At 43.2% G+C, this 26,378-nt stretch overlaps 3 protein-coding genes across 7 annotated transcripts; 2 read left to right on the top strand and 1 right to left on the bottom strand.

The window, feature by feature from the left end:
• The first annotated feature begins 629 nt into the window (after positions 1-629).
• timp2a (TIMP metallopeptidase inhibitor 2a) lies at positions 630-7,434 on the top strand. The gene is made up of 5 exons (XM_010897644.5): positions 630-1,093; positions 3,829-3,929; positions 4,011-4,119; positions 4,773-4,897; positions 4,986-7,434. The coding sequence occupies exons 1-5, from the start codon at positions 967-969 to the stop codon at positions 5,181-5,183; spliced, it is 660 nt and encodes a 219-aa protein (XP_010895946.1). The 5' UTR covers positions 630-966; the 3' UTR covers positions 5,184-7,434.
• A 4,121-nt stretch (positions 7,435-11,555) lies between these two features.
• On the bottom strand, positions 11,556-18,649 carry sfxn2 (sideroflexin 2). 5 transcript variants are annotated; one of them, XM_020047689.3, is made up of 12 exons: positions 18,445-18,649; positions 16,987-17,281; positions 16,387-16,557; positions 15,910-16,008; positions 14,297-14,372; positions 13,858-13,943; positions 13,650-13,710; positions 13,459-13,525; positions 13,233-13,282; positions 12,997-13,046; positions 12,757-12,804; positions 12,440-12,539 (listed from the first exon to the last, which is right to left on the bottom strand). In XM_020047689.3, exons 2-12 carry the CDS (start codon positions 17,139-17,141, stop codon positions 12,440-12,442), a joined length of 963 nt encoding a protein of 320 aa, XP_019903248.2. In that variant the 5' UTR covers positions 17,142-17,281; positions 18,445-18,649. The 5 variants fall into 5 exon arrangements, with proteins under 5 accessions (XP_028976405.1, XP_019903248.2, XP_028976402.1 ...); XM_029120569.2 differs by having other exon boundaries at positions 16,987-17,277; XM_029120570.2 differs by lacking the exon at positions 18,445-18,649 and adding an exon at positions 17,536-18,421.
• arl3b (ADP ribosylation factor like GTPase 3b) lies at positions 18,572-22,377 on the top strand. The gene is made up of 6 exons (XM_010897647.5): positions 18,572-18,985; positions 19,479-19,622; positions 19,775-19,891; positions 21,103-21,153; positions 21,263-21,448; positions 21,552-22,377. Exons 1-6 carry the CDS (start codon positions 18,983-18,985, stop codon positions 21,597-21,599), a joined length of 549 nt encoding a protein of 182 aa, XP_010895949.1. The 5' UTR covers positions 18,572-18,982; the 3' UTR covers positions 21,600-22,377.
• The last annotated feature ends 4,001 nt before the right edge of the window (positions 22,378-26,378 follow it).

Raw genomic sequence — 26,378 nt, 5'->3', positions numbered from 1 at the left:
CTTTTTTCACTTGCCAATTAGTGGGATGCTGAATAAAGGGTCGCTAGCTAGCATGAATAGTTAAAAAAAAACTGACAGGTTGCAATCTTTTTATTAGTTGATAGTCAATTGCAATGTAACTTCTTGGGATGACTAAAAGTAAAAGGACAAAAATCAGGAGTACCAGACTAAAACAAGTTTTTCAAGTTTAAAAAAATAAATAAATTATTCAATATGTGCATTAAAATTTACAAAAATATAGGTATTTAACTCCATAGGTGAACAAATTGAGTTAGATTGTAAGGTCATGTGTATTGAGTGTGTTGGTATGATTGCCTGACCCATTTGGGGTTTCCATGGTGACATTGGCGCACATGTTTTTTATTTGGACTGTAATGCCTAATCTATGTCGTCTGACTAATAACAGGGCTTTCCCCATTGATGCAATTATTGTTATAAATGTACGTAAAACATAGGCTGATTTCAAGGTCAACTGTCGGTCGTAAAATCCCATCTCCGGTGAAAAACAGTCACAATGTAACGTTGGAAAATGTTTTGCAACTGAACGTGGCCCGCGACTCGAGCGCCTACCACTAGACGAATCGTTGGAGAGGGAGGAGTCCAACTTGCATAAAAGCAGCCGGATCCCGGAGAAACGCACGAAAAAAAAAGAAAAGAGCAATAGACTCCTATGAACAGTCACACTGTTAGACAGTGCTACAACGTTTTCTTCACGACTTTCTAGAGGGGGATTTTTTTCTTTTTTTCCTTCTAGGGTCTGGTCAACTGCCTCAGGCACAGGACTTGCAGTTTCCTTCGTTAATTATAGCTGTATTGTTATTGTCATTGGTTTAGGTTAACGCAGCATCCGAAGCAACACACTTATTGTTTTTGCGCTAACACATAGACTACGCACACACCGACGCGTACATCCCGCTTAGTGGATTTTATTTCTGAGGATAAAATACTACGTCACAGCGAGAGAAAATGCTGTCAATTAAAGGAGTCCTCTACACGCTGACGGTGCTGATTCTATGGCGGGCGGACCAGCTCGTGGACGCCTGCAGCTGTGCCCCCGTGCACCCGCAACAGGCGTTCTGTAACGCGGACATAGGTGAGTATAGACAGACTGGCTACGCCCTCACGTGCACCATTGCCACCTTCTGGTTGTTGTTGTTATTGTTGTTGTTGTCGTCGTCGTCTCTTCATCTTATTTCAAGTGATCCTTTATGGCAGGCAGTGTTGTTAGCTGGTCACTTCTGCATTCTCTCAGGCCTCAGACGATTACTAGTGACGTGTGGTTTGTGTTCAGTAATGGGGTACCATTAGGTACACACTCATAATGTATTTATATATTTGACACTTTCGCTATTTCCTATTGTATTGTGAGAATGAACCGATCAACATCTACAGTAACTCCTCAAACGTAAACAGGAAACGTGTAACTGCACTGGCTCGTGGCTCATGATGATTAGTAACTCTATACCAAAGACATGGGGTGTATTCATTCAATTTGATTCTACTAACGTTTTGCAACTGAAACAATAGTTTCTAGTGTACAAATTCAGAAGTCTTTTCCATGTTTGCTACATTTTTTTGTTTGTTTCTTTTTACCATAAAATATTAAACCGAATCACTGGCATGAACCCCTAATGAGTGCCAATCCGTCCACCTGACGATGCTGCAGTCATGATAGGACTGTGTAGGACAGTAACGTAGAGGTCACATAGATTACACACACTCGCACACCCCTATGAGTTTATGCATCGGCTGTGGGGCTAGTACTGTCGCCTTGCTTGTGGACGTGGCACAGCAGAGAGACAGGAAGAGAAAATGAAGGACAGAGACAGGGAGAGGGGGAGAGAGCACAGGGTAAACTAAGATGGAGAGAGCACAGGGTAAACTAAGATGGAGTGAGCGCAATAGAATACATTCTGCTCTACAATCCTTGAAAGAACCAAACCACAGTGTTACACCAGCCCTGTGTATCTCATTTTCTCTCTCTCTTCTCTGTTTCTCTTTCCATCCTCCCATCTTTCTCCTTCCTCTGAGGGGTGTAGCTGAGGTATGACAGGAATGTTTCTGGGGTTTTCCCGCGCCACACTGCCCTAATGCAGCGCGACAGCAACACCCACCACTTCAAAGAGACATGGGTGCACACAAGACTGCACAGACAGAACGTACACACACACACACACACATTCACATCCATCTGCCAGTCAGACGCAGACTAAAGCGAAGCGTAAGGTACTAAGAGGTAGAGATAAAAACTATGTGCACACCATCAGAGCGATGAACAACTAACCTGTCTGACCACCTACACAGACTCTGCTCAGCTGGGCACCAGGGCCGTCGACAGGAATCCTGGGTCCTCTGAAAAGGCATATCCCTGGGCCCCCTCACTATATTAGATGACACTGACATTATTACTATCAGGGGCCCTGCCACACCATGGTCCCTGTGAATCATACCCACCGTTCCCTATATTAGCCATGGCCTTGCACAGCCCGGCACGCTCAGTCAATGGAAATCCTCGGGTGTATACAACGATGCATTTGACCATCGGAACCTGAAACTCTGTTGAGATGGCGAGATGCTCAGAACTGTTCCGTGTACTTGTCACATTAATATCCTGGGAGCGGACTATGGCGTTCTCCATATGCCCCTGTGTCACACACGACTCGGACATCAGAATGTTCTGTGTTGCCATGGAGACTGAGCATTATCAGAACTGTCGTAGCTGTTGGAATTGTGATACTGTAACAATCCAATGGAAATGCTAACTTGTTAACTTAGCAAGATCTAGCCCTTCACAGTGACTTAAGCGAATGTTCTGAAATTCATTTGTAGGTTCCTTTTCTCCCAAAGGAACACTTGCATCAGGTGCCAATTGAGGGGGTGTCTTCACGGACAAACACAATTCCTAATTCCTGCAAATTCAGGAAAAGCCATTAAGCGAGCAGTCATCGCTGCTTGCCTGAGCTGAGCGTTCTGTCAGCCTTGTTGTACTATTCCCAGAGTTATTTGCGCTCATTAGCCTCTGGGACTGAATGAGGTCAGGAAACGAGAGGAAAAACTCCATGGAATGCGGGACAGAGAGACAGCCAGGTGGAGCTGCTTTGTGTGTGTGATTAGTGTTTCCATCAGCCTTCGTCAGCTCACGATATGATTTTGGGAAGTGGTTACATGTGCAGAAAAGCATGCATATGTTGGGGGGATTAACGTTGTTAAGGAGCAGTGAACCTTATTTGCGTCTGTTCCAAGCCATAAAGAGGACCCAAGGGTGCAGAACAATGGCAGTCATCACTATGCAGTGTTTTCTCTCCTGTGATTTTTACGTTACTGTGTATTGCTCATATTTTCCATTGCCTTCCCATAACTAAAGCATGATGTCGTTTTGGAGGCCTATAACACACACCCCAGAAACTACGGCTAGCTCTAGCTCATACTTTCACATACTGTACCCCCTATCTTATCTTCAGTGTCACAACATCTTGTTTTCCCACACTTGCTCCATCTCTCCTCTGCCTGAATCACTCCCTTGGTTCTGTAGTTAAGAGCACACACAATCTTGTTGTGAAAGGCTGGAACGGTGCTAGCAGCAAGTTGACATCCTGAAACAGTCAAAACAAAGCCTGTTTGGACCTACTTTGCGGTGGGTTGTGTATTACTGTGAAGTACGAACCCAAGTCTGCAGTATAAAGGTTGGTCAGACTGCCTGGACTGCATCTGCAGGTGGTTAAGCTAGCTGTGCTGGGTTTGTGGTGGAACAAAGAATTTAAACAGAAGCACTGTTTTTTTTTTTTTGTTGTGTGAGAATGTTCCCTGAACCTTTCTTTCTCCCTGCAGTGATCCGAGCCAAGGTGGTGGGGGAGAAGGAAGTGGATACTGGGAATGATATCTATGGGAACCCTATCAAGAGGATCCAATATGATGTCAAACAGATCAAGGTGACAATAAATTCAGGACCTTTGTCCTCTGACATCTAACCCCTCATGACCCCTAACACTTGACCTATGATTATTTCCTAGATGTTTAAGGGTCCTGACCAGGACATCCAGACTATCTTCACTGCGCCAGTCTCCGCTGTGTGTGGCGTTACCTTGGATACCAGCGGCAAGAAGGAGTACCTGATCTCAGGTGAGGCTACAGCCTGACACGACCACGCAGACTGTGTGACATGGTCATCGCCCGTCTGCTGTGAGCTAGAAGTAGCCTGACCCCCAAAACTGTTTGTGTGGGCTTCTCGACACTTACTGCGCTTGGCGAGACCACTTGAGGATCTCTGGGCCCAGGCTGCGCTAGGAGGTGCTGAGTGAGCACAACTGGAGCAGACAGGATTGACACCGACGAGACACAGAGGGGCATTAGATCATGCACGCTCTGGTTTCCACACACATACCCACATACACACACACACACACACACACACACAGCCTAATTACAGGGAAGACCAGACCAGGAACTGCTGAGGCTAATGTTTCCTTCTTCAGGATCCTTTAGGACTCCGGACAGACCTCAGCATGGTGAACCAGTTTGTGTTAGGCTAGCCTTTTATTGACTCACCCCTTCTCCCAACTCTTCTGCTCTTCTTCCTTACTGGCCCAAACCAAAGAGGTCCGATTACTCTTTCAGTGACACACTAAATCACAGTTTTGTTTTGTTTTGGAGGCACAGTTCAGTTTTTGCTGTTTTAAAGAAAGTCCTGTTCATTCTCCCCCCCTTACTACCCTCTCTCTTTCCCTCTCATCCTCCCCCTCGTCTCCTCCCCCTCTCTGTGGTGCCCCCTGCAGGCAAGGCAGAGGCGGATGGAAAGATGCACGTGACACTGTGTGATTACATCACTCCCTGGGAGTCCATGAGCTCCACTCAAAAGAAGAGCCTGACTCAGCGCTATCAGATGGGCTGTGAATGCAAGGTAGCTGGAGAGGGAGGTGGGGCGGGGAGCGGTAGACTGGGAGGAGCCCAGCCCTGTGACATCACTTAACATACGTGTGTGTTTATAGATTGTGCGCTGTCCCTCCCTGCCCTGTGCCATCTCTGCTCCAGAGGAGTGTCTGTGGACAGACCTGATGATGGAGAAGCAAGTGTATGGCAGCCAAGCCAATGAATACGCCTGCGTCAAGAGGGGCGATGGCTCCTGTTCCTGGTACCGTGGCGTGGCTCCGCCCAAGAAGGAGTTCTTGGACATTGAGGACCCCTAGTCATTTCCTGCCACCGCCAACTTCCAGCTGTCCACAGCACAGCCTGAAAAAAATAGATCATTTTGAAACATTTCATTAAATACTAGGGGAAAACATTAATTCTGTATGATAGGGCAAGATGAATATGATACACATAAAATAAATACAACTGATGGGTCTGAGAGCGATTAGTAATAGTTACACAAAAAAAGAAAATGTTGGCCACTACTCCTTCTTGTGTTGGAAGATCTAAAGGGACTGAATGGCTGTGTTTGAAAGGATCAAAACTGAAATGTATTGTGGGTGCTAGCTGATCTACAAATAATATTGACTCATTATTTATGATAAGTTGATTTGTAGGTCGGTCAGTCCGCAGTAGCCTGCAGTTGTTTTGATCCTCTCGAACACAGCCAATATGTTAATAGCATAGGCTCCACTTATCCCCCATAAAATGGCTTTTGTCAAATTGCTTACACCTACCAGTTCCTTCCGGTCTACAAACATATGTGTTAGAGGCTAGTGAAAGGTGCAAGACAGGTGCTCAGGACGTTTGGGATTTAGGGTCACGAGACCCATAGACTGGTCGACTGATGATAATGTCACATTCCCCTGAGGCTGGCGTCAGGAGGACTGATCCTTTAAACTACGGACGTGTCCCAAATGGCACCCAATTCCTTATATAGTGCACTACTATAACAAGAGCCCAGGCCAGAATTAGTGCACTCTGTAATGAACAGGGTGCCATTTGGGACAGGCTCCTTAGAGATAAAGGTGGTGCACTTGATTTAGCTCCCTGGTGTGTGTGCTGGGAAGGAGAATTCCCCTTTGGACCTGTGGAGTGGTTGCAAAAGGGGGAAACGGTCAGGACGGAGGAGCTATATCAAGTGTACAGCTAGCCCTGAACGACCCCTTATCCAACCATGGTTGGACATTATGTGTTTCATCATTCTATGTTCGATTCCAAAGTCATATTCCAGGTTGCCTTTTTATTTTTTATTTGTATTTAGTCAACCGCTATTTGATGATGCTTCTCAAAACCATGCTGTTAGGACCAATCAGATTTATGGCGAGGCGGGACTTCCCAGATTGTTCTAATAGACATTTGATGAGAAGAAGAGTTTAGTTTGTATAAATGGTTGTATTCATTTTGTCTGAATAACCAAAGCGTCCTAGTCAGACACAAGCATGGGAATAACGTTTGAGAACAACCCTCTAGAATGTCACACTAGACCAGTCTATGATGTGTATGATGAAGATAGTGTTGTGGCTTCACATTAACCTGTCACCCCTTTGTCTCCACTCATTCCCCTTAGACAACTTTACATGTCCTATACATTTATAATTATGGCTATTTACATCATAAGAAGTAGATTTGCACTTTTCATCCAAATTCCGTTCAACAAAAAACCATGTGTTTTCTCTGTACTGTTTTTATCATCATACCCCAGGCAGGCAGTGTATGTTTCTGTTCTAAATGGCACCCCGTTCCATGTAGGGCACTGTATGGGCCCTGGTCAAAATGAGTGCGCTACATAGGGAATAGTGTGCCTTATGGGAGCCTACTGGGCCACGTTCCAGGTCGTCTTAGCAGCAGTCTGGCGAGTGGTGCAGGTGATCTGATTTTACAATGTCTGGAGAAGAATTTAACTTATCAGGAAACCACATCAATATGATAGAGCATTTTCTGATGATGAACACAGAGTCCTCCAATGCTACATAATATTAATTGGGAGTTAAATTGTCATAGCGTATCAGAAGCATAATTTAAAAGTTTACATTTGTATGACTTTTTGTTCCACAATTTGTTTCACTATCAAGTCTGTTTATCTTTTTAAAAGAGTGATTTAGTAAATGTTATCTCGCACTGGTGGCAGTAGCACGTTAAAGAATGACAGTCTGTCCCTTAGCCCAGGAAAGATGTCATAAACGTAGTAAGTATTCTGTCTTTTATAGGAATAACACCCGCTTATTATCGTCAACTCTATTGAATGCTTTATGTATGTATGTACATCTGCCAGGTGGATAGGATGGGGTTGATGGGGGGGTGTGTGTGTGTGTGTGTGTGTGTGTGTGTGTGTGTGTGTGTGTGTGTGTGTGTGTGAGAGAGAAAATAGAGTGGTAGAGAGTAAGATGAGGAGGCAGATTGACAAGACAACCAAACTATGCATGTGTTTAATGCTTTGTGTAAAGTCACTTGTGGACATTCTGTAGATGGGGGAAAAAAAAATATTCAACAGTATTATCAAATAAAACCAAACCTTTGAAAGAATAACTCTGTGTACGTGTGTGTGTGTGTGGGGTGAGGGTCTGTACCCTTCATTTGAATTAAAGGGGTTCACATGGCGTACAACTAAAGGGTGCTGACTAAACAGAGAATGGAATACATTGCCTGATGGAAGTACAGGGAGAGCAATTTGGACTTGGAGCAGGCTGGTGTGGTTACATTTAAAATAATAAAGGGTACCACATTTTTCAATCTTTACTGCCTTGGGGACATAATTGTTAGTTTGCAGCGGTTAACGACGTGACCTCATGAATTGTCCTGCATATTGGAAAAGCGATTTCTAAATGAGTCAGAAGGTGAGAATGGTGGTCCAGGGGACTAAGCCAGTGCTTCACAAGCCTCTCTTGGAGCCCTGAACTAGCTCATCTGCATTAACTTGCACCGGTTCTGGAGAACACTGAGTTGCTGGGGGGGGGGGGGGGGGGTGCCCGGGGGGGGGTGCCCAGGGGGTGTTTGAGAAACGTATTGCTGCAACACAGGTTTAAATCTGACTCACTGCTCTTACGAAACTTATTTTACGTTTCAACACTTTCCTGTGCAGTGGAGCACACAGAAATATATATTTAAATGCATCTGAATGGTTGAAGGTGCAGACACAAAATAAGTAGGTCTTCTGCTTTTTCTGCGAAATGAAATCACATTATGGTGTGTCAATACATTCTAGAAATGTTGTGTCCAGTGATTTTTCATCATCCACAATCGCTACGGATATTTGAAAATGTACATTTGAAAATATAATTCTGTTTTCACAACAACGTTGTCTGTAGAGAGTAATTTTCATTTTAAACCTTCTCACATTTTGATGTGCCTTAGTTATGTTTTTTTGCACCTACACACTTAACTCTACAATTGTATTCTCAACTGAATAAGTCTTTACTCTAGTTACAGCTGTATGTCTGTTGGGCAATTTGATAATTACTCAAAATTATTATCAACTTCCTCGGGGAGTGTCATTGGACAGTAATAAGTCATGTCACTTTTTTTATTAGATCTAACTCTGGCTGGTAATTGAAGGTGTGAAACTGGTAAATTACTTTAAAGACAGAGAATAGTCAGCATTTAAGGTGATAAAACGTTATTCATAAAAAAAACCTGCATTAACAAAATATTCGATCGGTAATTTGTTAACAAACGCTAATAGCAGTACTTTTAGGTTTCCGTTGATGGTTGGCCATTTACCAACTTCAGTTTTTCAACAACTTCAAAGCACTAATACATTCAGCTGGTGTCGCTGATTACACAAGTGGTATATTTCACCTATAGTATGGACCCACACTTTGTGGGCAAAACATTTCAATGCAACCCCCCTGTAGGCGCTGGATAAATGTTCGGCAGTGTTAAAATTAATCACCTGCGTTTCTACACATTTCTCCATGGGGTGTAGAGAAATTGGCCAGGTTTCAGCCTGGTATAACCATTGACTCATAAACATGCTATTTTTGTACAGAAAACCAATCTCCGTTGCATTACAACTGCCAAAAGAATTCTGCGTCTGCTTTAGCATGAGTGGGTATAAGGCTCATATAACTGCATATAGCAAATGGCATTCTAAGTGTATAAGGTTTGAAGATGTTGTGCCTTTTCTGCTTAAGGAAGTGACATTGCCAATGTGACAATATATTAAAAAAAACATGTTGTGCCTTTTCTGCTTAAGGAACTGACATTGCCAATGTGACAATATATTTAAAAAAATATGATTGTTCATTGTGCATATTGTTTTATCTTCATCCGCAATGCAACCGGGTACTCCAAAGGCACTTGTACAGTGACATTTCTTTTTTTGGGGGGACTCTAAAGTGCCCTCCAGAATTATTGGCATCCAAGTTAAATCTAAAATAATGTAATTGTTGCTTGTCAGCTTGATCTTAAACTTAAATCACATGAAGCTGAACTTAAATTGAGTGAAAATTGTTTATAGAAAACAAATGGTCAACAAGAAAATAATTTCATCTAAGAACATATGGGCCACTATTATTCAATTTAACCTGACTTAAAAGGTTGGAGATATGACATTGAGTGGTAGACCAAGCTAGTGAACATAATTACCTAGTCTACCAATAATTCTGGAGGGAACTGTACGTTCCAGCCCTTCAGATTTGAAATGATACAATGGTGATGGGATTAAAGTGCAGACTGACAGCTTGATTAACAGTCAAGCAACCATTTTAAATTACAAACGATTTTGACGATTGGTCCCAAAGCATTTGGACGATTGGCTTCCTAGGTGTTTCTTATTAGACAGGTGTGTTTGCTCCATGAGAGACACGTCTATGTCCAGTATTGACACTAGGCTTTGCATTTCTCTCTTGCTAGTCAAAATAGGATAAGGGCCGAAGCAATGTCAACACGCGTCAAGCAGGAATTATGATGCAAATCAATCAGAATAAATCGATCAGCGACATGGTCAAAATATTAAGCGTGCCATAATCAACTGTTTGGTACATTAAAAGCCTGAAAGAAGGCACCGGTGAGCTCAGCAATGACAAACAACCTACTAGACCAAGGAAGACCCCTAAAGCAGATGACTACTTTCACTGGTGAAGACAGATCAAGAACACTCTTCAGGTTGTAGACGTGCCAAAGACAACCACATGCAGAACTTCTTCAGGGCCCAAAAGTGTAAACTTCTTGACTGGTCAAGTCAATCACACGATCACGAATTAAAATGAGCACAGCTTTCACATGCTGAAGACAAGATTGAGGGCAAAAAGGCCCACAAACAAACAGGAACTGTTCATGTAGATGCCTCACGCACCTGAGGAAAATACTTTGATAACTGGATTTTAGCAGTTAAATGCAACAAAACATGTTCGATTCAATTGCGTGGCATCCATAAACAATCTGACCGAACTACTTCAAATTTCCCACAGCACACAATGTTGATAGGTAACATGTTATGTTTGTGCAGAAAACTTCATTTTATCACAACCACTAAAAGCACTTCTAATATGAATGCGTACAAGGCTTGGTGCTTGAACCCTATATAGTATTCTGGTCAAAACTAGTGCGCTGAATAGGGTGCGGTGCGCTGAATAGGGTGCGGTGCGCTGAATAGGGTGCGGTGCGCTGAATAGGGTGCGGTGCTGCTTGGGAGGCAACCTGTTTCAATCACTGCTGCTGTAGCTGTCTGTATATAAGGAGACATTGCCCCCTGGTGGTACTTGTGTCTGTACAAAATACAATACATTTTGTCTACGGTATTCAGCTAATTCGTTTTTTTGTGTTAATGTTCATTTGTTTGATTACTTTTGGTCATCTAAAATGGTGGGACTCTGTATGAAAAGGGCTGTTCATGATTTATGATGCAAATACCCCTAAACTTCGAGGATGACACAACCCTCCCGGGTCTCATCTCCAACTAGCCCATGCCCCCATAAACATCGATGGAGCTGAAGCGGAGAGGATCTCCGAATTCAAGTTTCTCGGTGTGTACATCAAAGATGACCTCACTTGGTCTAAACAAGCAAACTCAGCAGTGAAAACAGCCCAAAAGCGACTATACTTCCTGATTAGCATGAAAATTGGCATGTCGGAGAAAACTCTCACCAACCTCTACAGGTGCACCATTGACAGCATCCTCTCAGGCTGCATTACTGCCTGGTACGGTCCCTCCAGGGGGTGGCGAAATCTGCGGAGCGCGTCATCGGCTGCCATCTCCCCCCTCCATGCAAGGCGTCTACCATACACGATGCCTTAGGAAAGCATGGAACGCCATCACCCACCCAGGCACTGCTGCCGTCTGGTAGACGCTACCGGAGCATCGGGACACGCACTTCCAGACTCACAACCAGCAACACTGATCTATGATGATATTGATCACACATGAACACTCCAAATGCTGCGATGTCTTTTTCCATACATTCAATGTACATTAGAATATCCTTCTGTATGTACCGTTCATAGGCATGTTACACTCATATTATATTCATAATATTGAATACTTCTACCCATATTGTTCAAATTTCCCATTCTACATGCTTTGAAACTGCTGCTAGTTTACATTATTATGTATATTTTTGCTATATTTTGCTTTTTTATATTTCTTAAATTTTTACTGCGTAGATGTCCTGTGCCATGTCACAAGAATATAATTGTTTAGAATGACACGGTGTTATTCAGCGCATTTGATAAATAGAACTAAATTAAGGCTGAGAGTCTACACTTCAACCTGCAAGTAATGGTTTAATTTCAAATTAAATGTGTACAGAGCCAAAGATTTGCTGTTCAGAGCATTCTAGCTACACCTTCTATAAGCATTCAGGAAACCACACTGCACAGAACATGGGTGTATAATTGCTGTGGTAAAGAGGTGCTGGGTGTTGGCCCGGGTTTATGCATGCATCGGTGAGGGAGGAGGGGTGATTTTGGTGGGGTTCTGGTGCAGCGGGTAGAACATCTCGTTGACACGATGTTGACGGCAAGAAAACTGCTGAAGCTCACCTGGGCAGTTAGTCTACAACTCGTCAAAAAAAAAAAAAAAAAAAAGCATGTGGCAAATAAAACTATTTCATTGGGGCTCCAAGAGTGACTTAAGGACCCTTGTCATGTGTAACGTTGGGCAACAGTGGGGCGCTACACAGGTGTTTGGTAATAGCGTGTTATTTGGGATCCACACACAATGCATAAAGAGGCCAATCCAATAGAGGTTGAAATGTGTAATTTGAGGCTTTCAGACAGTACAAACGGTAGCGTCACCGGAATCATACACTGTTTGCAAAGGAACCCTGTGAGACAGCGGTGAACCCCCCCCCCCCGCCACCACCACCACCATGCATACAGTTCATCAGTTTCCAAAAACATCTCCCCTGCAATCCCAATGATTCGTAGGACATCCAGGTGAAGACACACAACGATCAAGTTATTAACCTACAAGCCCTTCTACTATATGAAACATTGTCCTGACGTGGATCTTGATTGGTCAATTTAGTAAAAAGAAAACAAAAAGAATCTCCCTGATTGGCGGGCGATTAAGAAGGCAGGTGTGTGCGCATGTTCAGAGGCCCTTGTTAAAGTATACGTATGGTACTCTGTCCCCGTAGCGAGACACTATGGACTCCCTTAGCTCTGGCTCCAGCTTAGACACGGCCATGGAGCTGCAAGTGAGAAGAAAAGACAGTGACATTCCGGAAAAGACAGTGACATTCCGGAAAAGACAGTGACATTCCGGCACCAGGGAGAGTCCAACACGCCACTGTAGGTGGGATCATGAGCACAGTACTGCACCACCAATTTCCTGATCATAAACATGACATGCCTAAAACGCCTTCTGCACCTTCTGCACTAAATGCTGCTTTTCTGCAAGCTACTTACCATTGCTGAGGGAACAGGGAACAGGCAGCAGGGACCATGAAGACCAAGCTGAAAAACACACATGGGGGGTTGGATTACAGTGCAATTATTATTCATTGTTCCCAGAGCCAGTCTATGGACCCTGGTCAAACATAACTAATATTTATGGAGTAGTGAGCTATTTGGGACACCCAGACATGTTGAAGAATCCCCCCGAACAAAAGGAATATTTGTACAGCATTCTCTCACAGTTCTACTTACAACACTCCCACCATCATGACTTGCAAAGGTCCATGGAGGAAGGTGATCCTCTGTAAACAGAAGGCCAGGGTGTGTTAATTCCCTAAACAGAAACTCACTGCAACTCAGTCGCATGTTCAGTCAAAAAAATGGAATGGGTGGATATTTAGTCATGAGTACTGCGACTACGCATGTTTACACAGTAACACTCTAGCTAGTGCCTGTCTGGAAGCATTGGTTTTTGATAAGAGCCCCACCTGCATAAACTTGTACTTCTCCAGCCTCTGCATGATGATGGGGAGAATGACTAGGAGAAGAGAGGGGGGAGACAGTTGGAGACAAGAGGAGTGATTCAAAGCCTGGAATAATATTATCACACACCAACACAACCAACCAAAGCTCCCCTTTCCATTGTCTGCAGGTTAGGACTCAAATTCTCCAACCCCTCCCTCCCTCCCTCCCTCCTAAACCTCTGACACGTACTCATGCCCGGTGCTGCCATGGTAACCCGGGAAACGACCACCTGGGTGATGCCCTTCACCGCCGCTTTCTGCAGAAAGGTCGAGAGAATCAGGACAGGGGAGTAAGAGCCATGTCACTGCTCTGCTACCGTCTAATAGTCAGAAACAGGGTGTTCGGGAAGACATTTCCCAAACAGTCCCAGCGCCGCTTACCTTGGAATGACCCAGTTTGTTTCCATTCTCATCTGTTACAGCTATGCCATTCAAGAGCTCCCTGAGAGGAAGAGGGGCCAGAGAGTGAACAAGTCCATGTTGTGTGTGTGTGTGTGTGTGTGTGTGGGGGGGGGGGGGGGGGAGGGGTGTTGATACACTTGTAGCGACTCGCTAACCCGCCTATGACCTAACCGAATGATGAACTCACTGTTGCCTCATCATTGGGATGTTGACGCAGTTAGCTGACGCTACGGCTGCAAACGGAACCCAGCGCGCCACCAGGGGAGGGGCTTTCTGACAGAACGCACAGAGACAAGACAAGAAGTGAGAAGAGTAATCCTACAACCACTCAAGAGTCACGTTTAGGCACAAAGATTAAGTTATGAAGATTAATGTTAGGTTAAGGTTTGGGGATAGGCAACATGAATTTCTGGTTTTGTAGTCCACACAAGGATCAGAAGAGGGTGTGTGTGCCAGTTAAACAATAATCGTGAGTAAGAAAAATCCTTGCCAGGTTAGTAAAACAAGCAAAAGTGGTTTAGGAGTTTTGGGATAAGGAAAGGGAAAAAGGATTTTGAATGGAAATAACCTTTTGGTTCCCTTCAATGTCAGTAAAATGTAAAGTGTGTGTGCATTTCAAACTGTACCTTCGTGTAGAGGTTGAGTCCCACAGCAGTAGCTAGAGCTGTGCTAGTTGCTGTTAAATAGGCTACTCCTATCTGACTGAAAAGGGAGAGAGGTGATATCAGTTGAAGACATTTAAATAGTTCTTGATATTCCTCATGCAAATTACATTGACTGTAACTGTGGCAGTTTATGTATGCGTGTGGTCAACAGCCCAGTATTCTCCACGTGTACATTACATTACGCAGTGGTGCGTGTGGTCAACAGCCCAGTATTCTCCATGTGTACATTGCATTATGCAGTGGTGCGTATGGTCAACATCCCAGTATTCTCCACGTGTACATTACATTATGCAGTGGTGCGTGTGGTCAACAGCCCAGTATTCTCCATGTGTACATAACATTACGCAGTGGTGCATATGGTCAACAGCCCAGTATTCTCCACGTGTACATTACATTATGCAGTGGTGTGTATGGTCAACAGCCCAGTATTCTCCATGTGTACATTACATTATGCAGTGGTGCGTATGGTCAACAGCCCAGTATTCTCCATGTGTACATTACATTATGCAGTGGTGCGTATGGTCAACAGCCCAGTATTCTCCACGTGTACATTGCATTATGCAGTGGTGTGTGTGGTCAACAGCCCAGTATTCTCCACGTGTACATTGCATTATGCAGTGGTGCGTGTGGTCAACAGCCCAGTATTATCCACGTGTACATTACATTACGCAGTGGTGCGTGTGGTCAACAGCCCAGTATTCTCCACGTGTACATTACATTACGCAGTGGTGCGTGTGGTCAACAGCCCAGTATTCTCCATGTGTACATTGCATTATGCAGTGGTGCGTATGGTCAACATCCCAGTATTCTCCATGTGTACATTACATTATGCAGTGGTGCGTGTGGTCAACAGCCCAGTATTCTCCATGTGTACATAACATTACGCAGTGGTGCGTATGGTCAACAGCCCAGTATTCTCCACGTGTACATTACATTATCCAGTGGTGTGTATGGTCTACAGCCCAGTATTCTCCATGTGTACATAACATTACGCAGTGGTGCGTATGGTCAACAGCCCAGTATTCTCCATGTGTACATTACATTATGCAGTGGTGTGTATGGTCAACAGCCCAGTATTCTCCATGTGTACATTACATTATGCAGTGGTGCGTATGGTCAACAGCCCCAGTATTCTTCACGTGTACATTACATTATGCAGTGGTGCGTATGGTCAACAGCCCAGTATTCTCCATGTGTACATTACATTATGCAGTGGTGCGTGTGGTCAACAGCCCAGTATTCTCCATGTGTACATAACATTACGCAGTGGTGCGTATGGTCAACAGCCCAGTATTCTCCACGTGTACATTGCATTATGCAGTGGTGTGTATGGTCAACAGCCCAGTATTCTCCATGTGTACATTACATTATGCAGTGGTGCGTATGGTCAACAGCCCAGTATTCTCCACGTGTACATTGCATTATGCAGTGGTGTGTGTGTGGTCAACAGCCCAGTATTATCCACGTGTACATTACATTATGCAGTGGTGTGTGTGGTCAACAGCCCAGTATTCTCCATGTGTACATTACATTATGCAGTGGTGTGTGTGTGTGTGTTTCCTGCATGGTCTTACGTGGTGGTGATGGGGGAAGCAGCGTTTCTATTGGTGTAGTTGACCAGAGCGTTAAATGATTGATTCACCCACTGCCAGAACACTACAGCAGGGACGGTCCTAGAGAGGAGAGGAGGAGGGAAAGAAAGAGGGGGAAAGAAGTGTGTAAAGAGGTACAGTTCCAAACACTACTGTGGTTGCCTCATTCTGGGGTATTAGAAGTCATTACTCCAGACTCATCTACAGATGGCCAACCTATAGAACATCATTTTGATTATGTTACTCTTTCAGACATCAATCCTCCTACTACGAAGCACATATATTAGCAAGCTCATCACATTTCTCTAGCAAGACCTACTTATCGTAATTAATGATGTCAGCAAAACGCCTGTAATAAGTGTTCAGTATGGTAGGTGTTCAGTATGGTCGGCATCACTAATGTTCTGATTTTCATGTAAGCTTTAGTGTGTGTTTGAGAGTGTGCGTGTGTGCACGCACCTGTAAAACTGTAGCATACAACCCGTTATGGCCATCCCTCCAGGCACCTGAAAGGACATTCGACCAATCAGGTTCATACGCTCGCCGGTGTCAGGATGGAAGGCAGAGTCATACAGCTTCTTGGCATAGTGCAGCTGTTCCTCTGTGGTGCCGGGGGGAACAGAACCCACTCTAAAACAGGAGAACCAATAGAACCCAATATCTCATCATGAAGAACAACTGTAGATATAGCACTGGGCATTACTACTTTTTCATTACTACTAATAATAATAACCACATTAAAAGTAGGAATAATAGCCATCATAACATTAACAATAATAATAATGACCAGCTGGATTATATTTGCCCTATTCGAAATATGGAATGTTTCTCTTGCAAATCCTCAACACTGGGGGGAGGTTATGGTCCGAGGCAGGGTCTGCCATGTCACCAGCATTACTGAAGAAAACAGGTCTGTGTACTTGGCTACGATGCACGACTACATACGGTATATTTCAAATTATCAGCACTGGGATTGGAACTAGCGACCCTTTGGTTCCTGGTCTAGCGCCCTAACCTGGATCTGTGCATGTTCACTTCACAGTGGCATATGAGTGATACCTGCAGGTCTCCACCAGTGTTTTAGCCTCATCCAGTCGAGAATCTGGCAGTAAAGCTGTCCTCCAGTCTGTGATGTTGGCAAAGTGCTTCAGTCGGCCTATAAACGTGGACTGATCCCATCTTGGTGAGTCTATGTCAAACCCGCTCAGAGCCATTGCAACCCCCCCGCCTAACAATCCAAGTCTGAAATCTGAAACGCTATCTCCGAAACAACCTCAGGCGTCCCTAAACAGGTAAAGTTGACAGTCACTGTTCGGCTCCTTGGTCCTTAACCAACTGGGTCCCTCTGGTCTGTCTTTGGGAGAATAAAAACAGAGAAAGACATTTTTGAGTTTGCTATCAGTTGTTAGAATAAACTAGCCAGACAAAATCCAAATAAAATGTCAATCTAATGTTAAAACGAACTGAAGGTCATAAAGTAAAGATAGCCCTTGAGTAAATGAGTGCTACATATTGAAAGCAGGGACAAATTGTCCAGATGGGTGTACAATTTACATGCCATCATGCTTAGGGTCATGCAGTATACACACACAAAAAAAGTTGCATAACCTCTGGTGTTTTCAGAATCGAGCAAAGCAGCTAAGAAGACGAGGTTATGAGGAGGAGCGGAGGCAGCCAGGCTAGATATTCCAGGTGCAGCCAGGCCCAAAGCAGCTAGGCTAGCAGCAGGCTGGAGCCAGAACTGGTCAGAGCTGTTTGTTTGAACAGTAGGGTCATGCACTCTCTCTGCTGCAGCTGCACATTGATTAGTAACGAATCAAGACCAGAGCTCCAAAGCCAAAGAATTCCAATACAACACTATATAATTAAATCACTGACTAAACCGGAATGGATTTATACATTTGGTTTTTTAATTCATTAATTAATGAACAAACCTTTGGTATGAAAATAATTAAAGAGTAAGGAGAGGCACGAGGGCCCAGAGAGGAATATGCAAATAAATAAAAAGGGGTCAGAGTGTAAGAAGTCTATAAGCGTTTGATTTGATTATGTCTCAAGTATAGTAAGTATGATCAAGCAGAGAGATTTATTGGCACAGGGCAGATTCATTTAACTGAATGTCATATATCGACGGCTACTTCTCAATATTCTACATTAGTTCCTCTCCAGTCTAGCCTCAATCTGAAGCACTGATCTAAAACAGAGTGAAACTTTTTTGGTAGAACAGGAGCAAAAAAAAAACTATTAACTCTCTACATTTGAATGTCAATACCAGCTGTCACTGCTTTTGTTAATTTGGCCATCATATCCACAGGGACATTCTTATAATGACAGTAAACTATCATTCAACAGACTGATGCAACTTGCCTGTTAAATTACTCGCATTTTGCAAAGCATGCATGCTAGCAGCTGTCTCCAACAAGCACATCCAGACATTAGAGAAGAGCAAAGACCAACAGTTGGCAAAAAAATAAACTAAGTCGATCAATAAAACAAAGTATCTGAAACATACATTACCTTTCAGCGCTGTGCTGCAAAATAATACAATGTAACTTGCTAAATATTTCAAGTCAGGACCCCAGAAATGATAGAGTTAGTGTAGTAGGGGAGGGTTCACGTGGCACAGCTTCCTCCAATCCTAATCTTGGGCAGCACTAGCCGATCGTCGTTCTCTCGAATGAATGAATACAATCTTAAATAATCTCTACATCTGATTCTTTAAAATACATGCAGCTAAGCAGACACAAAAATACATTGCAAATCAGAACGTGTCAAAAATGCTAACAAGCTAGCTTTCCAGGAATATAAAGAAAGGAGATGGCTAATAATAAATGTTCGGCATTAATATATATGTATGTTTTACTAGTAAACCGTGTATTTCAGTTGTAGGACTTAAATCGGCAACATATGTTGTTCACATAGTTTTTGTTATTAGCTAAAATAGTAACCGGTAGTTGTTTACGTCTTCACCTGTGCTCTACGTAAGCGTTTGAGTACAACGTCATCACCCCCTAGTAACCTCGACAGCGTCTTGGGAGATAGCTAAAGCAACAAGATGGTGAGTTAAATGTATTGTGATAAATAGCTATTATATGTAGATTGAGCCGAACAAATGCGTAATAAATAATAGGATTGAATGTGACTGTTAAAAATGCGCTCCCTATACCCCAGTAAGACGTTAATACATTTAATGAAAAATTAAGATATTGTAATATAACGACTGCAGCAGTCTCCCTCCGACATTGGTTCATGAGATTAGCAGCATAGCATGGCTATTCTTTGCTAGCTAAACGCCATTACCATTTTGTTTGCCTGCTAAGTCGTTTCTAAAGGCTTTCCTCATTTGAAACCACTGTGTACACCAAGTAAGAGGCTCATTATTTCGAGAATGATTCTATATTTTCCGTATCCTCTCTGCGCATCCTCTCGAGTCTCGGTCATTTTCCGGCCTGTTGTCAGGGGATGCATTCGTAGCCGGCATGTGTTGGTCCTCCATTGCTCATGACACGATTCAGGATCAACGATATGGATCGGGTTTTGGTATGTTACAGGGTTTGCTGTCAATTCTTCGGAAGTTGAAAAGCACACCTGATCAGGAGGTTCGAATCTTGTTGCTGGGTTTGGATAACGGAGGAAAAACCACATTGCTGAAACAACTGGCCTCTGAGGACATCAGTCATATTACTCCCACACAGGTACTGCGGTACAGACACTTCATCTCACTGTCCCCCACAAATCCACACATCTGCAGCAGGGTTTGCCATTTCTATTTTACCACTCTTTTGGATGTGTTGTTTTTCTAGACTAATACCCATCCCAACTTCATTTTCTCTGTCCCCCTCTCTAGGGCTTCAACATAAAAAGTGTTCAGTCTCAGGGTTTTAAGCTTAATGTTTGGGACATTGGTGGACAGAGGAAGATCAGACCCTACTGGAGAAACTACTTTGAGAACACTGATGTGCTGGTGAGTTTCTCAACCATAGTTTATAGCTTACTTCACAAGTATGACTTTACACCAACTGCAATTGGCAAACCCTTATATCTGAATGGTCTCCAATCGAAGTTGTTACACTGTTCTTTCTCAAGCGCTGGCTGTCAACGTAATATTTCCAGCCATTAACTTTTTTCACTACCGAATGAACAATAGTCATCTTTTGGTAACCTATTGATAGTATACTCACCCGGAGGTCACAAAGCGAGTGATGACTATACAAGTAATAGACAGGGAAGCACTGCTAGTTTGACTATCTGTTCTGTCTCACAGTCCCCTCTGTCGTTATGGCCTCTGTCGCTATGGCCTCTGTCGCTATGGCCTCTGTCGCTATGGCCTCTGTCGCTATGGCCTCTGTCGCTATGGCCTCTGTCGCTATGGCCTCTGTCGCTATGGCCTCTGTCGCTATGGCCTCTGTCGCTATGGCCTCTGTCGTTGGTTGTGCTAACGTTAGGTGCTAAACATAGAACGGGATAGAGCATGACGTTCCAATTGTCTCCGCTAGCAGCATGTTCAAAGTAAGGCGCATTCTGGCGCATTTTATTAAATCTTATTTTGTGTGCCATGTAAACCCTACTGGAGATGACTGGGCTAGGATTTCAAACAGGTTGAATTCTCTGAGAAGACATGCTAAGTTGTCTAAACCCTGACAAGAAGGGTTAGTGTTTGTCCCTATACTAACACTAACGTTAAACCATTTTACATTTTAAACTTAAGTTACTTCAGAGTTGGGACATAAGTTCGTCCCTGTATTATATAACATTAAGTTAAGTATTTAGGACAGATCTGCCTCCAAGAGTAGGTAATACTGCCATCTCCTTTTCATGTTTTCTCATGTGTTTTATAGTGTGGGCTGCTTTGTTGGCCAAGAGCACATTCAGCAAGCGGTTTATCTACGATGTCCTAGACCAGTTGAAGGTGGATGTCTTTATTTAGCAAAAGCTCTGTTATTAAAATATATTTAGTTACTTTATTATTTATTCTGAACAATGTGTAGGTCGCCATCTTGTTTCTTGCGAACGGTAGTTCATTGATCAGGAGAGTTGGGTGTACACCACAAAGACTCGATTGGAAGCCATTCGTATAGACGTTCGCTAATGGTTTGTAGCTAAAGTTACACACATACACATCAACCCTCTAGTGTGCTTCTAACAGTCTTCAATTGGAACACTGCTGTGTTTCAGATTTATGTGATTGACAGTGCAGACAGAAAAAGATTTGAGGAGACGGGACAGGTGAGTCTTTGTTTTCACAAGTGATACTTTTGTGCTGTGATATGGGCATATTCTCCAGTACATAGGTTTATATTGGGACTGTGTGTGTGTGTGTGTGTGTGTGTTCTAGGAGCTGGCTGAGCTGTTGGATGAGGAGAAGCTAAGTGGGGTTCCAGTTCTGATTTTTGCCAACAAGCAGGACCTGCTGACAGCCGCCCCAGCCTCTGAGATTGCTGAGGGACTCAACCTGCACACCATCCGGGACCGCATCTGGCAGATCCAGTCATGCTCTGCCCTCACTGGCGAGGGGGTACAGGTGAGCGGTCGCGTTTCAGGCGCAGCCGTCCACCAAGGCATGTCATCCATTCATGTTTTAAATTCAGGAAGAGAAGTTTCATGCTCTTTCTGTTCGCTTTCAGGACGGAATGAACTGGGTCTGCAAGAGTGTCAACGCTAAGAAGAAGTAAGGCAGTTGTCTGCTGTCACACACACCCTGAGCCTGAGAGGACAATGTGTACCGGTGTGTGTGTGTACACACTGAACCAACATGGACTTGAAGATAGTTCTATCCGCCTGGCTGTCCTCAAAATGTTGTTTACTAAATTACATCTTTTTTTTAGATCTAGAACTTGTATTGTTGCTCTTCAAAAGTGGGGCCACAAAGGGAAATGATGCTCTGAGACGGGACCCCAATCTAAGCCCCAACCTAACCATTCCCCCAAAAGATTCCAGGCCACTCTACTGTCCTACTGCACAACACCACCCAGTATACTTACTTTTTACAGGTAGTCCAGGAAACCAATTCTCTCTCTCATTCCCGTTCTCATCTCTCCTTGTAGCTCTCATCCAGACAGTTTTTTTTTTTATTCCACGAAAAGCTATTTTCCCACTGCATATATGCTTGAAGTGAGGTATATTTTTGTAATTATTTATGGCAAAGTAGAGGGTAATGATGAACTGTAGGATGCTTACAAACAACGTACATGGTGTGTGGTTTCTGTGATGGCAGGGATTATTGTATACTGTGCATTTCTCCCCTGTGTGTGTGTGTGTGTGTGTGTGTGTGTGTGTGTGTGTGTGTGTGTGTGTGTGTGTGTGTTAATATGTAAAATCACTATAGTTCTAATTTTAAATGGCACCTTGTTCCCTATATAATGAACTAGTCTTGTCCACAGCCCCTCTGAGAAGTGAAGTGTACCATTCTGGACAGAAATTAAAATGAATAAAGACCCAACTTTGAATGGATCAGTTGTATATAACCTGCCCAACTATATATTATGCACATCTAGTGGAGTATATTATTAAAACTTTACTATATTATCTATCATATCTGCGTATCTAATATACAGTATGTGTTGATGGATTTAACAGGGATAAATGACCGAATGTATTTGTTTTGTGTTGAATTGTTTTGGGGGTTTTAGAGAGCATTTAAATGAAAGTCTTTTTCCATTGCTATTCTTAAATGGTATCTGTCCAAGGAATGAAGGTATGTAAATAAAATTTTAGAGGAAAAATCCTTTGTTTTATGGCCTGGCTGTAGTGGTTGTATGAATAGGCCTCAGCCAACAAACAGTTCAGTGCGATTCTCTGTTAAAGATGCCACTTGACACCCCCCCACACACACACACCGCAGACAACAGCACCTGACCAAAAACACGTCCAGCAGTCTTTTGTCAGTCATTGCCAATGTCAGTCATTGCCCGGAAGGTCGGGTTCGGCTGCGTCGGACACCGACAGATTCAGCTGGTCGAGCCCACGGAGGGGAGAGGTGTGCGTGGGTGGTGGCTGGCTCAGTCTACTCCTAACCTATCTGCCTCAGTCTACTCCTACAGGTCTATGTTTAACAACTAGTCAGACTAGCTCTCCGGCGGTTGGTTCGGGCCTGCTGCACACAGCTGTGGGCGTGTTGCGCCTGTTACAGGGGAAGGAGTACTGGCCAATAAACAGCCCTCTCCAGCTGTGTGACACATGCATGTGTCAGAGAGAGGCATTCTGAGGGCCTGTGGCTGTGGGACTACAGAAATGCCTCTCTGCTCTTGACAAAGACTCATTGTGAAACATTTCTTTCCTCTCCCTTACTTGTCTCTGCTCTCTCCATTCCTGCTTGGGCCACTGGGACTGGCTGATATTTGCTGCTGCCAAATGCATTTTGCTTGGGATCAAAGTGTTATTTAAATTAGATCTTTATTGCTTGCTTAGATCTTTAAATCAAAAAGTGTTGTGGTCTTTAAATCACCGGGTACAGAAAGTCTTTGTCTCACATGAAATTGTTTCATGAATTGTACACTTCTTTTAACAAGTCCTTTGGTCTCATTTCAAAGGTAGTGTTCAAGATAGGGGAAAAGGGCAGTGCTAAATCTATTTAAGGTATGTTTTCTTCTACACAAGATTTTGTGAGCGCTCTGAATGAGAACAAAGTTTTGTGGTTAGTTTATGAGCATAAAAGTGGTGTGCGCGACTTGAGAAGCCAGGCGTGATGCCGATCTTAAAGCGACAGGTTACTGCCTTTTCTCCTTATGACTAAGTTCTACAGCTGTGTGAGAGAAATCCCAAACCACCACTGGTTGGTGTCAAGTATTACCATAAATGAAAAATAAAACATTTCATATATCAGCAACAGATAGGGCAGAAATGCTAGTTGCTAGAGCTAGCACAAAGTAGAAATGGCGGAAATGGTGAGTGCATGGTAAGATAGGGTGACCAGATGTCCCCGTTTTCAATGGCGTTTCCCCTTCTGGAGCTGTCCCTGGAATTGTCCCTGTTTTTAACTGTGCGTTAAAAACAGACTGCCAAGTGAAAAAAGGTTTTACTTGGCAAGAAAGACTGGGCAGCAGAGCCTACCGGTTGACATCTCAATCGCGTTGTGTTTGTTTTGGCCAACAGAGGGGGCTGCTTGCTATAGCAGCTTCATTCACTTTTCTACTAACTACTTGCTTACGCTAGTTTAAGAGAGAACTTTTGTGGAAAACTCAGCATGAAGCTTGCAATTAATTAAATTAGATTATCTGCTATATAAGGTTTTAAGTAGGTTATGCTAGCTAACTTTAGCTATGTAGACTAAGTTAGCTAGCTACTGTCATGGTAGCTAGGTTGAAAACGTTCACACGTAAACATGCAGTGGACTGGCTATTTTGAAAATATAATTATATTAAATGAATGCACAATGACAAGATTATTTATAGATTACAACTTGAATGTCTTGGCATAATGAGTAGTGTGAAAATATTTAGAAATTTTCATTGATAAAATTAGCACGGGGTTGGGCAAACCAAGGCCCACCAGCCGAATATGGCACACGAAGCAATTCCATCCAGTCCGGGTTAGGTAATAAAATAGATTTGAGGTGAAGTAAAACAACTCACCAGCCCATTCTAGGAGAGAGGGGCCCCAAATACATTTTGCTCAAGGACCCTAAAAGGCTAGAGCCACCACTGGTGGCCCTCCATTTACAGTGGATATAAAAAGTCTACACACCCCTGTTAAAATCCCAGGTTCTTGTGATGTAAAAGATTGAGACAAAGATAAATCATGTCAGAACTTTTTCCACCTTTAATGTAAACAATTAAATTGGAAAACAAACTGAAATCTTTGAGGGGGGAAAATAAAAAGCTCACACTGTTGCATAAGTGTGCACACCCTTAAACTAATACTTTGTTGAAGCATCTTTTGATTGTATTACAGCAGTCTTTTTGGGTAGGAGTCTATTAGCATGGCACATCTTGACTGGGCAATATTTGCACACTCTTCTTTGCAAAAGCGCTCCAAATCAGTCAGATTGCGAGGACATCTCCTGTGCACAGCCCTCTTCAGATCATCTCACAGATGTTCAATTGGATTCAGGTCTGGGCTCTGGCTGGGCCATTGCAAAACGTTAATCTTCTGGTGAAGCTATGCTTTTGTGGATTTGGATGTGTGCTTTGAATCGTTGTCGTTCTGAAAGGTGAACTTCATCTTCAGCTTTCTAACGGACGCCTGAAGGTTTTGTGCCAAAATAACCTAGTATTTGGAACTGTTCATAATTCCCTCCACCCTGACTAAGGCCCCGGTTCCAGCTGAAGAAAAACAGACCCCAAGCATGATGCTGCCACCACCATACTTCACTGTGGGTATGGTGTTCTTTGGGTGATGTGCAGTGTTTATGCGCCAAACATACCTTTTGGAATTATGGCCAAAAAGTTCAACCTCCGTTTAAGCAGACCGTAACACATTTTCCCATGTGCTTTTGGGGGACTTGATGTTTGTTTTTGCAAACTTCAGCCGGTCTTGGATGTTTTTCTTTGTAAGAAAAGGCTTCTGTCTTGCTACCTTACCCCATAGCCCATTCATTTGAAGAATACGGGAGATTGTTGTCACATGTAGCACAGAGCCAGTACTTCCTGCAGTTCCTTTATGTTGCTGTATGCCTCTTGGAAGCCTCCCTGACCAGTTTTCTTCTCGTCTTTTCATCAATTTTGCAGGGACATCCAGTTCTTGTAAATTTTTCTGTTGTGCCATATTTTCTCCACTTGATGATGACTGTCTTTACTGTGTTCCATGGTATATCTTGGTAATGCTTTGGAAATTATTTTGTACCCTTCTCCTGACTGATATTTTTCAACAATGAGATCCCTCTGATGCTTTGGAAGCTCTCTGCGGACCATGGCTTTTGCTCTGAGATGCAACTAAGGAAACTTTATTTATGATTAATCAGAGTCACTTTAAATTTTGGCAGGTGTTTAATGAGTTTGAATGTGATTGGTTAAGTCTGAACACAGCCACATTCCCAGTTATAAGAGGGTGTGCACACTTATGCAACTAGGTTATTGTAAGTTTTTAGCTTTATGAGCATTAGAAAGTGGCGAGGAAGGAGAGGAGGAAGACTAGATAGAGGAAAGGTAAAGATATGATTACAGAGCCTGACTATATATTATTCCAAACTATGCTTTTGAGATAAATACAAAAATTAGGCAAGCAATGGGAATCTGTCTTATCTATTAGTGTACTGTTATTAAATATTGGAGAGGGAGAAGAGAGTGAGAAGGAAAAATTAAGGGAGCAAAAAGAGTGAAGCTTGGTGAGTGTTGAAGAGCGAGGTAGAAATTTAAAGAAAAGGAAGAAAGATGACAGGAAAAGAGAACAATTGGAGAAGAAAAGGTGCAAGCAATCCTGAAGAAAATGCATTCAGATTAGGTTTGTATAAGTATATTATGTAGTTACCCATCTCATCATCTTATTTCTTAATTATGTATGCAAGTATTTCACAA

This window comes from Esox lucius, chromosome 6 (genome assembly GCF_011004845.1).
Source record: "Esox lucius isolate fEsoLuc1 chromosome 6, fEsoLuc1.pri, whole genome shotgun sequence".
Lineage (NCBI taxonomy): Eukaryota > Metazoa > Chordata > Actinopteri > Esociformes > Esocidae > Esox > Esox lucius.
This window is presented reverse-complemented; position numbering and strand designations above follow the sequence as displayed.

What these genes read in the sequence shown, in the direction of transcription:
- timp2a (XM_010897644.5), top strand. Translation starts at nt 967, where the DNA reads ATGCTGTCAATTAAAGGAGTCCTCTACACGCTGACGGTGCTGATTCTA. An exon ending in GTTCTGTAACGCGGACATAG is followed by an intron (nt 1,094 to 3,828) that starts GTGAGTATAGAC and finishes TTCTCCCTGCAG; the next exon opens with TGATCCGAGCCAAGGTGGTG. An exon ending in GAAGGAGTACCTGATCTCAG is followed by an intron (nt 4,120 to 4,772) that starts GTGAGGCTACAG and finishes TGCCCCCTGCAG; the next exon opens with GCAAGGCAGAGGCGGATGGA.
- sfxn2 (XM_020047689.3), bottom strand. Translation starts at nt 17,141, where the DNA reads ATGGCTCTGAGCGGGTTTGACATAGACTCACCAAGATGGGATCAGTCC. An exon ending in GACTCAACCTCTACACGAAG is followed by an intron (nt 13,944 to 14,296) that starts GTACAGTTTGAA and finishes GCGTTCTGTCAG; the next exon opens with AAAGCCCCTCCCCTGGTGGC. An exon ending in ACAAACTGGGTCATTCCAAG is followed by an intron (nt 13,526 to 13,649) that starts GTAAGCGGCGCT and finishes ACCTTTCTGCAG; the next exon opens with AAAGCGGCGGTGAAGGGCAT.
- arl3b (XM_010897647.5), top strand. An exon ending in TTGAGAACACTGATGTGCTG is followed by an intron (nt 19,892 to 21,102) that starts GTGAGTTTCTCA and finishes GCTGTGTTTCAG; the next exon opens with ATTTATGTGATTGACAGTGC. An exon ending in TCACTGGCGAGGGGGTACAG is followed by an intron (nt 21,449 to 21,551) that starts GTGAGCGGTCGC and finishes GTTCGCTTTCAG; the next exon opens with GACGGAATGAACTGGGTCTG.